The 12,292-nt window shown below is 40.5% G+C and overlaps 1 protein-coding gene across 1 annotated transcript in view; it reads left to right on the top strand.

Annotated features, from left to right (window-relative positions):
* The window catches only part of TNNI3K (TNNI3 interacting kinase), a 296,569-nt gene that overhangs the window by 31,273 nt on the left and 253,004 nt on the right, over positions 1-12,292 (top strand). The window contains exons 4-5 of the mRNA XM_070405387.1: positions 4,577-4,662; positions 5,958-6,055. Coding sequence (XP_070261488.1) covers positions 4,577-4,662; positions 5,958-6,055 — 184 coding nt within the window. The remainder of the gene's footprint in view (positions 1-4,576; positions 4,663-5,957; positions 6,056-12,292) is intronic.

The raw sequence follows: 12,292 nt of genomic DNA on the forward strand, positions 1-12,292 counted from the left end.
TCCCCTCCCTCCTGTCCCCCAACCCTCCCTGGCCTTCCCACTGCAGTCCGACAATCAGTTTGAGGCAGCTCTGCCACTGTATTTATTATTGTTCAAAAGTTTGTAATGGTCTTAATTATCCATGAATGAGTGAGATCATGTGGTATTTTTCCTTCATTGACTGGCTTGTTTCACTTAGCATAATGCTCTCCAGTTCCATCCATGCTGTTGCAAATGGTAGGAGTTCCTTCTTTTTAACAGCAGCATAGTATTCAGTCAATTTTTTTTAAAGATTCAGTGAGCTAAGGAGCTAAGAAATGATTGTTGAATAAAAACTCAAATATAATTCCTGCATTCAATTTTATTTATGTAAACAGCAGACTTTCACTTGGTGTTATTATTATTTTTTAAACAAAGCAGTGGACTTTAGCATCTTATATTTTCAGTTTATTTAGTGTTTACTTTCTTTGCAAAGTTGATAGGAGCAGTAGAAGTCAGAAATAATGCTCAGATCAGTTGCAAGATTCTCTCTAACTGGTATATTCCCAAGTTAGATGCACTAAAAAAGATCCAGGAATTAATAAGTAGTTTAAATCAAGTAGACTGTTGAAAACAATCTGAAGGGAGTATGAAGAACCAAGGTGGGGCACACAGTTGGTATTCAGTAGGTATTATGCCAGACTGATCCAATGCATTGGCAAAGTTACATAATGGATTGAATAATAACATGATTTTAAGTACAACCTACATTTCCCCATTTGGATTTATTGTTCTTTTAATATCTCCATTGTTGAAAATATAGAGTGTCCCCTAAAATGTATACACACTTTAACAGCTGGTAACTCACTTAATTTTCACTCCCTTTCAGGTTTAACTGATTTGAAATAATTGGTGAAGCCAGACTAAGCTTTAAACCAAGAAAATTTAACCTAAAGTGCCACTAGACCTTTTTTTTTAGTTCTTACTTAATTTTATTAGGCTATTATAACTTAATATCTAAACCAGACAAGAACTTTTTGATAAATCGTAAATAAATGAGATTTTTATATATCATGTTCATAACAGCAGTATTTATAATAGCAAAAAGGTATAGGCAACTCAAATGTTCCTCAATGGAGGAATGGACAAAGAAACTGTGGTATATATATATGCAAACATATATATGCATAATGAAATATTATTCAGCCTTAAAAAGGAAGGCAATTCTGACACATAACAAAATGGATAAACCTATGAACCTTGAGAACACTATGCTAGATGAAATAAGACAGTCACAAAAGGACAAATAATCTATGATTCTACTTATATAAGGGACCTAGAAAAAAATATTCAAAGTGCCACTAGACTTTTTTATGGGAATACATAAAAACTAAAGTTCACAATACAGAATCGGCAACAGTAGACGAATTGAGGGCACACAAATACCAAACAAAATGATTCTTGATGTTTGTGATTCCATTGCTTCATATTATCATCAGTGCCTGGACAAGAATGGTCATCAGTTTGAAACAGGCATCAACCAAAAAATTATTCATTTCTGTAGATTCTTTTAAATTTTGAAAATGACTGTATGTTAATAAACACTGGCTTTATAATCATTCAAAATGTGCATAAATTTTTTGGACACTCTGTAGTTTCCCTATTTTATGATGCCACTGGACTTGTGTTACAAAACTGTGATGCTAGCAGATGCTCTGAATCACTGATAAATGCTACTGTCACAACTTGGTGACTGTTTTTAAAAACAGGGAAGAGGAGGTCAGACATTTTCTGAAAATCCGACAGAGTTACTGTGAGCATAAAATACTTGTATCTATAGAATTAATTGTGAAAATCAGAAAATTTTACAGGTCGTCAAATGTGAGAGGTTAATAATCAAACTTGGTTTGAAAATTTTGCTAAAATTCATGGAAGAGTCAGATTACAAAAGAAAAGCCATACATTTACAGGGGACTTGATAACAATAGTAATAACAATAAAATAACTACTTGTGGGTAACATGTACTGCACCAGCTACTGTAGTAAGCACTTAACCACATTTATTCTTCACAACACAATGTCTTATGTGTTACTTTAGTAATGTTATAACTGAAGAAATTGAGGCTTGAAGAGGTTAAATAGCTTACCCAAATTGGAGAAAGAAAAGAAAAATGACTTAAAAGGCAGAAACAGGGTATTATTTTAATCCTGGTGTAAACATAAGGACCAAACTTTAAGAATTACCTACACTGCCGAAATGACTTTTTCTACTTTTAAAATATTAAAACACAGCAGATATTGCTATATAATATATGTTAGAGACACACATTGAAAAACTAATTTTCTTAAGGATTAATTGCTACATAGGAGCCCCCAAGCTTTTTCTTCTTTTAGTATTAAGTTCCATATAGTTAGCTCAAAGGAAAGTGCTTCCTTCCCTGTTTTTCTCTTCGCCTGAAGTTTAAGTAGTTCTTTATTTAACAGGATGCTTCCCTGTCTTCCCTCCACCCCAATACTTTGTTTTCTGTCTTGTGATCTTATTGTGTGTTTCATTTTCTGGATAATGGAAAGGCCAAGGAAGAAAAGCCAAAACAAGCTTAGGCTCAGGTGAGAGGAGTAGTGTTAGTGACTTAATTAAGGAAAGCCTGGCCTTGTTTGAACAAAGACTATTGTCCCAGAAGGCCCTGGAGAGCTATAGGTAGCCTTTGGAGGGGAAAAATGTATAGCTAAAATTATTGACCTCCTGAGGTCCTTAGTACTCCCAGGATGGTTTTCAGAAGAAATGATGGGATCGTATCCTTGGCCTCCCAGGTGCCTCCTGCCTATTTAAATCTCTTGAAGCTTCAGGCTCAATCATTGCCAATCAGCCACATCAACTGCTGGTCACAGGTTATTTCCTCTTTTTATTTAAGGACGCTGATATCCTACAAACTTTAAGAGAAAAATTCAATCCACCCAGTTTTAAAAGCAGAGTTCAGCTTTTCAGAAAACCTTTACTGTTTGAAATCATGTCCACGAAAAGACCTTTGTGGATGCATTTCCAAGCATGGGTTGCTGAGAACACTTGGTTCAGTACTACCTATTAGTTTAATTTCTCTAAGACATCTCCAATGCAATTGGCTTTGAGAGTTTAAAGGCCGGGCTCAGGAAAAGGCCACACATTTTATAATGTGCACTGCACACATTATTTTGTAATATAAAATAGCTATATTATTTATAATTAGGCTCATTTTAGGTAGACATTTAAAATAGTGGTATTTTCATCAGAAGTCATTTTTTCCCCCCCAATGTTCATTGAGCTGGGGGAAAGTGCAGATAGAAGTGAGTTCTGTTAACTACATTTCATGAAACTCTGGACTCCTTTGTATATTATATTACCAACATTAGTAGAAATGACTCATTGGAGTTCATTTTACTTCTATAAATGGCATTCTAAAGCAAGTCGAGGTGTATGTGTCTATATGAGGTATATTTGTCAACAGCATGTCTGTGGACTGTGCTGCTGGGAAGTTGAACGTGGAAATGCAGAAAGTTTGGAGGGTGGAAAGTTCTGGAATATCACCACATCTATGAAAACAACCACCGGGCTTGCTATTGCTTACAAAGCATTTCACTGATCTCCAATGTACCCAGATTTAGAGACTCTCTCTTTTTAGCAGCACCCTGGAGAATAATACCTTTTCTTTATCTATTTCAAAATTCCAATAGATTTTGAAATTCTTAACTGGATGCATTGATGATAATATTCTGAATTTACAGTACCTTTTAAGTGTCAGTACTTTACAAATGACATGGAGGGCTCACTCACCAAAGACTATGCTACCTCACTGAAGCTTCGAGATACTCCAATAGGCAGGAGGCACCTTGAAATTGACCTGGGAGGCCAAGGATATGATCCCATCATTTCTACTGAAAACCATCCTGGGAGTACCAAGGACCTCAGGAGGTCAATAATTTAGCTTTACATTTTTTTTTTCAAAGGCTACCTATAGCTCTCTAGGGCCCTTCTGGGACAATAGTCTTTGTTCAAATAAGGCAAGGCTTTCCTTAATTAAATCACTAACACTACTCTCACCTGAGCCTGTACACTATCAGAGTTTAGACCTTCTTTATCTGTGAAACCTGACCCAGTCAGAGTACAAGGCAACTTTGCTTCAGGCAGAATTTGTAATACATTGGGAGTGTATTCTTTTTCCCAGTCTCTTATCAGATGCTGACTTTTTTCTTTTCTTTTTGGAGTGGATTTCTTGAAATTTTCATAACTATGGTGTGAAATGTTGACTGTGAAGGAAATATTTTATTTTCAAATGTCTATACTTTCTATATATACATAAATTTTAATTCATCAAGAAGCCCTGAACCATTCAAATTTTACTCAGAACACAGACTGTGCACATGAATCTTTAAACGTGGTCTCTCAAACTTTCAATATTACTTTCTCTTGATTTTAAAGTTCTTTATATAGAGATATATTCAAAATACATTTTCTAGGTACAAAAGAATCCTAGAAAAGATATACTTCTGAATTTATAGTAACATGCTTCCCTTTTATAATTTTTCAAATGAAAAATAATAAGCTAAAAGATGAAATTTATCATCTGTAAAATTTTTTTTTCAGCTCTGAGGATGCCTTCAGTAAAGTTAATTTAAATTATCGCACAGAAAATGGACTGTCTCTGCTTCATTTATGTTGCATTTGTGGAGGTGAGTGCTTGAAGCTCAATACTTTATAAACTAGTTGTACATATACTATATGGTCACTGATTTGAGCTGCTTAACCATCTACAAGAGAATTCTATTTATACTCAATTTTCTCTTTTGTTTTGCCCCCACAGCTCTGAAAACCTTCAGTTGAAGCAGTAAATACCAGGCAGATATTCCAATTGGTTTAGCTCTGAGTTTGTTTCATTATGCTTCTACCCTGAACCAAGTCACTCAGCTAGCTTGCTTAGAAATCCAAAGAGCATTTTGCAGTATTGGGCATTCCAGTGAGGGATTAGGTTAAGTTTAGAAGTACTTAAAGCAGGGTTTCTCAACCTTGACTCTCTGACATGGTGGGCCTGACAGTTCTTTGTTGTGGAGGGTAGTCCTGTGCATTTTATAATGTTTTAGCAGCATCATTGGCCTCTACCAACTGGATTCCATAGCACCTCCCCAGTGGTGACAACCAAAAATGTCTCTAGATATTGTCAAATGTCCCTTGGAGAGCAAAATCACGCCTGGTTGAGAACCACTGACTTAAAGCATTCCGCAAAACATTATCAAGCAATTGCTTCACAGTGTGCAGTAAGATATGTGGAAGGTAATAAATGCCAAGGATAAAATCTCAAAGTGAAGACTGATCAAAGAGAAGATTAAGAGTTTAATTTGGTTTATGTTTTGTTTTGTTTTGTTCACCAATGCATGCATCCCTAACACCTAGGATGGTAACTGGCATATAGTAGGTACTCAATAAATTTACTTAATTAATGAATTGATAGTTAATATTTATTTTTGTTAATTCAAACTAGCATTCGTTGAACTCAGCTTTTTAAATAGAACACTGATGTATAAGTATTGACTTTCATCAGATCTCTTAACCATTTCTGTTTAACCAATTGATTAGATTGCTCTGATCCAAATAAACTTGACTGCTAATGATGTTCTGAAGATTGCTGTACAACTAAATTTTTATCTAAGCTTTTTCCTTAATAGTTTAAGATGATTTTTCATGTTTTTATGTTTTAAAACCATATGATGATGAGAGCACTAAATTAAAAAATGTAACACAAATGCATTAAAATGCACAGCATTGATACGAAGTTTTGTAAGTGTTATAGAAATGTTCACTATTAAGTAAGGCTGTCAATTAATAGAAAACTTAAAAAAATAGCCTGTAGAATGGCAATCTGACCCTGTCATACATCAGTGTGACATTTATCATTAATTCAAAGAGAGATTTTAAAATCACTTAGTCTACCCCCTCAACAATTTAACCTTTTAAAACTTTTCTCTTTAAGGCAACAAGTCTCATATTAGAACCCTTATGTTAAAAGGGCTCCGCCCATCTCGACTGACAAGAAATGGATTTACAGCCTTGCATTTGGCAGTTTACAAGGTACAGCATTTTTGTTCCAATAAGTATTGTATGAGAACCAAGAGTGTGTGTTATCTTTAGGCTCTTTTTTGTTTTATTTTTCCTCAAATTAGTAATGATGGAAAACATTAACAGTGACCGGAATATTACAATACTGGATGGGCTTCTTGCTCTTTATTGAGTAGGCTTCATCTAAATACCAGACACATACTCTTTTTATGCTTTCTATATTTAACTCATTTAATTCTCACAAGAACTCCGTGAGGGAATACTATGGTCTCCAAAGTTACATGGCTAGGCCGTGGCGAGCCAGGAATGAAGACCTGGCACTCTGGTTCCCTCACCAAAGCTCCTTACCAGGAGACCAAGCTGTCTCTGTACAGAAGGGGATGAGGCTGCATTTGAAAAATTCAGGAAAGAAGCACATTGAAGTTCCATTCTTTTTCTGCATGTTTTCCTTCATAAAATATATATATATATTTATATATATATACACACACACACACACACACACACATCTACACTAATAAAAGAGAAACATGGTAATTGGCGTACGACCGCTACCCTTCCCATTGGCTAATCAGCGTATCCTTATGCAAATTAACTGTCAGCCAAGATGGTGGCCGGCAGCCAGGCACTGAAGCAAACAGGGAGGCTTGCTTCCTCCAGGGACTGCAGACTCCAACGTTCCCCGCCTCACTTGCCGGCCTCTCAACTGCAACTCTAAGCAACTATTACTATGTTGCAAATAAGAAGCTAAACAAAACCAGCTTTCAGTCAGCCCCGGACCACAACATTGTATCCATGTTTTCAGCAGCGGGGCCTCAGAGCTAAAGCTGGCCCAGAATTAAAAAAAAAAAAGAAAACAAGGAGTGGTTGGGAGCTTTTAGTCAACTGCCAGTGGGAAAACAGCCCTCAGCCCCTCAGCCAGCCTGGCCAGGCACCCCAGTGGGGACCCCCACCCTGATCCAGGACACCCTTCAGGGCAAACCAGCCGGCCCCTACCCGTGCACCAGGCCTCTATTCTATATAGTAAAAGGGTAATATGCCTCCCAGCACCGGGATCAGCGGAGCAGCGAGGCTCTCGGCACCAGGATCAGCGTGACAGGGGGCAGCACCCAAACCCCCTGATCAGCCCTGCTCTGTGCCTGATAGGGGGGGAGCTCCCTAACCCCCTGATTGCCCTGTGGCTCTGTGTGTGACAGGGTGCAGCGCACCAACCCCCTGATCGGCCCTGCTCTGTGTGTGACAGGGTGCGGCGCCCCAACCCCCCGCCCCCACGGGCCCTGCTCTATGTGTGACAGGGCAGAACCATAACCTCTCCATCGGCCCTGCCCTGAGTGTGACAGTGGTGGCACCCCAACCCCCTGATCGGCCCTGTTCTGTGGGTAATAGAGGGTGGCGCCCCAATCCCCCTCCACGGGCCTTGCTCTGTGTGTGACAGGGTAGAGCCATAACCTCCCCACTGGCCCTGCCCTGAGTATGACAGGGTGCAGTGCCCCAACCCCTTGATCCACCCTGCTCTGTGTGTGACAGGGGGCGGTGTCCCAGCTCCCCTATCGGCCCTACTCTGTGAGTGACAGCGGGGAGCTCCTCAACCCCCTGATGGGCCCTGCTCTGTGAGTGACAGGGGGCAGCGCCCCAACCCCCCTGATGGACCCTGCTCTGTTAGTGACAGGGGACAGCGCCCCAACCCCCTGATCGGCCCTGCTCTGTGCGTGACAGGGGGTGGCGCCGCAACCTCCCCATTGACCCTGCCTTGAGTGTAACAGGGGGCGGTGCCCCAACCCCCCAATCAGTCTATCCTGAGCATGACTGAGGGTGGCATCACAACCTCCCGATCCGCCCTGCTCTGTGCATGACGGGGCGGCGCCCCAACTCTCCAATCGGCCCTGCTCTGAGCCTGACCAAGGGCTGCACCTAGGGATTGGGCCTGCCTTCTGCCACCCAGGAGCAGGCCTAAGCCAGCAGGTCGTTATCTCCCGAGGGGTCCCAGACTGTGAGAGGGCACAGGCCGGGCTGGGGGACCCCCCCCCTCCCCCCCCCCCCCCCGCCGAGTGCACAAATTTTTGTGCACCGGGCCTCTAGTATATATATATCTGGGGTTCCATTTAGTTCCCTTTTTTTTTTTAATTCTCTACTTTTGCTCTAGTCATTTATTTCCTTATATCAGTCCCAGGATCTGACCTAATTTCAGTACCTGATAAGAAAATAAATGGAAAAGTGGATTGGAAAAACTGGGGCCCTTGGTGTTGAGGTAGATCTTTCAGATTTTCATAAATACATACTTATATAACATACTAGAGGCCCAGTCCATGGAATTCGTGCACCCTCTCCAGTCTGGGACCCCTCGAGGGATGTCCGACTACCAGAATTGGGCCTAAATGGGCAGTTGGACATCCCTCTCACAATTCAGGACTGCTGGCTCCCAACCGCTCGCTTGCCTGCCTGCTTGATTGCCCCTAACTGCTTCTGCCTGCCAGCCTGATCACCCCCTAACCACTCCCCTGTCAGCCTGATCGATGCCTAACTGCTCCCCTGCTGGCCTGATTGCCCCTAACTGCCCTCCCCTGCCAGCATGGTTACCCCTAACTGTCCTCCCCTGCAAGCCTGATCACCACCAACTGCCCCAACTGGCTACCTCCTGTATGCCCCAAACTGGGGACCATTCCTGCAACTCAGGTATGTACCCCAACCTGGAATGGAACCATGACCTCCTGGTTCATAGATCAACAATCAACCACTGAGCCATTTTTAATTCAAACCCATGTCTGTCTGACTCATAGACCTAGATCCTACGTAACCATGCCTATCAAAAAAACTCTGTTTTTTATTCATGGTTATTCATAGGCTGGAAACTGTTGTCTTTTTTCCTGATACATATATTTTTTTCTTTCTTAGTACATGTATTTGATTGCAAAATTGAGATTTTTATTTCAACTATCCTAAAATCCAGGACCCAAAGCATATGTTTCATAGTTTCTGAATCCTCTATCTTTAGATCAAGATTTCTCTGTCTTGACACAACTGGCATTTTGGATTGGATAATTTCTTGTTGTGGGGATCTGTCCTGAGATTGTAAGATGCTAAGCAGCATTCCTGCCTGGCCTCTCTTGTCTAGAAGCCAGTAGCCATTTCTCCCATTCCAGCTGTCAACACCAAAAGTATCTCCAGACATTGCTCCTGGTGGGGGGGAGGGAGGACTCTTGACTGAGAACCACTAATTTAGAAGATAAAGCAAATTGATACTTTTAAAATTCAAGTTGCCTTTCTGTTTGAACAAATAGTTTCTTGATTAGAGATTGCATTTTCCCCAAGTGGGAATTTGTTAAGATAATAATAAAGTTCTCAAAGAAAAAAACAAAATTCTGAAGAATAAAAAAGGAATCTCATTTTTTGCATACTTAACTAAATCTTCCAGTTGATTGCAACTTTTAGATACCATTTAATACCCCTACCTGGTTTGGCTTAGTGGATAGAGCATTGGCCTGCAGACTGAAGGGTCCCAGGTTCGATTCTGGTCAAGGGCATGTGCCCAGGTTGTGGGCTCGGTCTGCAGTAGGGGGCGTGCAGGAAGCATCTGATCATTGATTCTCTCTCATCATTGATGTTTCCATCTCTCTCTCTCTCCCTCTCCCTCTCTGAAATCAATAAAAATATATCTTAAAAAAACTAAATAAATACCATTTAATCCTTAATCCTCAATTCGAGGAACTAGAGAACATTTATACCCACAAATTAGAGCATCGTTAGGATCGATTTCTTTATGCTCACATTTCTTTTTAATAACCACATATTTCATAATCTCTTTCTAACTTAACCTGGTCTCAATAAACAGTTAATAGGATAATAACTACAGATAACTTATCCTTCAATTCTTATATTAGACAGAACTGTTTTCTGAGGAACCGTCCCTGACCCAAGTCTCGGTTAGGTGCTCCTCCATTGTGTTCTCTTTGCACCCTGTACTTGGCTTAGAATACTGTGAATGAATCTAGATTTTATTACCTGGTTACTTCTCTACATCTTTTTCTAGGTTAGGGGTCACAGTCTTCCATGCCTTCAGGAATGAGGCAGGTAACGTAAATGAATGCACATGTTAGATAATATGTCAAAGTTAAGTAGGAATTAACACTTAGACTCAATATTTTTGAGATCGAAGAAGTGGTAGAGACTATGCAAGTTAGATAATTTATACCCCATGTAAAGAGAGCAGTCAGTATTCAGATCCAGCTAATCATTGCCATGTAGGAATGTAAGCCTAGTGTTGCCCAAAATTTCAGAGAATCAGAAATTATATAAAGTTTCCTGATATTTAAATGTTGGCTATTAATTCAAAATTTTAGTTATAAAATACTATGCAGGGCAGTATACATTTGTTCTCCTGTTTGTAATCTCTGATAGAAATTATGAACACTACTAAAGTCAGGGATGAAATCTAAATGCTTATCATCTTAAAAGTATAGTAAAAAAAAAAAAAAAAAAGAAAGCATAAGATAGATTAATAATAAATAGAGTTAGGGAAATGGAGGCTATGAGTATTGATTTCTCTTCCAAAAAGCAAAAGATTAGTCAATATCTTTTTTAAAAAATCTTTATTGTTTTGAAAGTATTACATAGGGCCTCCTTTCCCCCCATTAACCTCTTCCAGCCTGCTCCTGTCCCCCCCCGCCCCCCCGCACCCCCCAGGCCTTCACCACCCCATTGGATTAGTCATTATCTTAAGGCATGGCAGGGTCACAGAAAATTTTTTACAACAGTGTTTTTCAGTCTTTTTGGTCTCACCTCTTTGGATAAATAAAATAAATAAAATTTTAAAATAAAGAAACTAGAAGGGAAAACAAATTAAAGAAATTATAGTATTCAATTTGCTTTTCAAGCAGCATGTGTTTGCATTCTGCCAAACTCCCCGAGATTCTGATTTAGCCCCTCCCTGTTAAATCATCACTGTATTATTGAATGAGAGGACAAGTATATTCAAAGTTCAATTGGAAGCATCCACCAGAAGAAAGTGACTAGGGGAAAATGGAAAGTAGAAAGTGAAGGTTCAGTGGCGGTGATAAGAGGAAATAGGTCAAAAGCAAATTTAGAGGCTTTAGCCTGGAAAACGTGTAAGCACTTAATCTAAGAGTTTGTTCCTTCCCTTTTTTCTTCAAAATTTCAAGCAAAGTCAAGTATTTCCATCACACTAAAACCTTTAATAATTGATATCTTTTGTGAAGATAAATGCAGAATTATTTCAACAAGAGGCATATGTCGGTGTGAACTTCATGAACAGTTATTTTTATACTGATTAATGGATCCTTTCATTGGAAATGTCTATGACGCATGAGGCAGGTCTAGTCCATTAAAATTTAGTGCCTGGGACTAAATACATTTCATAGTGAAGCTCTGCATGCTCCCTTGTCTTAGAAGAGACCTTAATATTCTCTTGACTAAAAAACTGCTTTTCTTACTTTTTCTCTTACAAACATGAACAGGCTGTGACAATTACTGTGCTGGGTAAAGAGGGGTTATGCTAATTGACCCTCACACCATCGCAAAGATGGAGGTGCCCACAGCCAATAAGGAGGGAATATGCTAATTGACTGCCCTGCCCTCAAATATGGAGGCGCCCACAGCCAATAAGGAGAGAATATGCTAATTGACTGCCATGCTCTCAAAGTTGGTGATGCCCACAGCCACAAGATGCCTGGCAGGGGAGGGAAGTTGTGGGCGATCAGGCCAGCAGGGGAGGGAAGTTGGGAGGGACCAGGCCTGCAGAGGTGGGCATTTGGGGGGGACTGGGCTGGCAGGGAAGGGCAGTTGGGGGCGATCGGGCCCACAGGGGAGCAGTTAGGCGTCGATCAGGCTGGCAGGGGAGTGGTTAGGGGGTGATCAGGCTGGCAGGCAGAAGCAGTTAGGGGCTGATCAGGCAGGCAGGCAAGCAAGCGGTTGGGAGCCAGCAGTCCCGAATTGTGAGAGGGATGTCCGACTGCCAGTTTAGGCCCGATCCCTGTGGGGTCCCAGATTGGAGAGGGTGCAGGCTGAGCTGAGGGACACCCCCCCCCCCCCCCCCAGTGCATGAATTTCATGCACTGGGCCTCCAGTTATTAAAATATTTCTTTGTATACCTATATTTGTACATGTGGAAACCCAATCTTCTTTCCAAACCAAGTTCAACTCTGCCATGTGACACTTCAGGAAACATCAGAATATTAGAGGTGGTTAGAATCTACTTATATAAAAACCCTGGGTGGTGTTCATCACGACCAGAAC

This window comes from Myotis yumanensis, unplaced genomic scaffold, assembly GCF_028538775.1.
Source record: "Myotis yumanensis isolate MYYU_CA2020_CCGP unplaced genomic scaffold, mMyoYum1.0.hap1 SCAF_2, whole genome shotgun sequence".
Taxonomy (NCBI): domain Eukaryota; kingdom Metazoa; phylum Chordata; class Mammalia; order Chiroptera; family Vespertilionidae; genus Myotis; species Myotis yumanensis.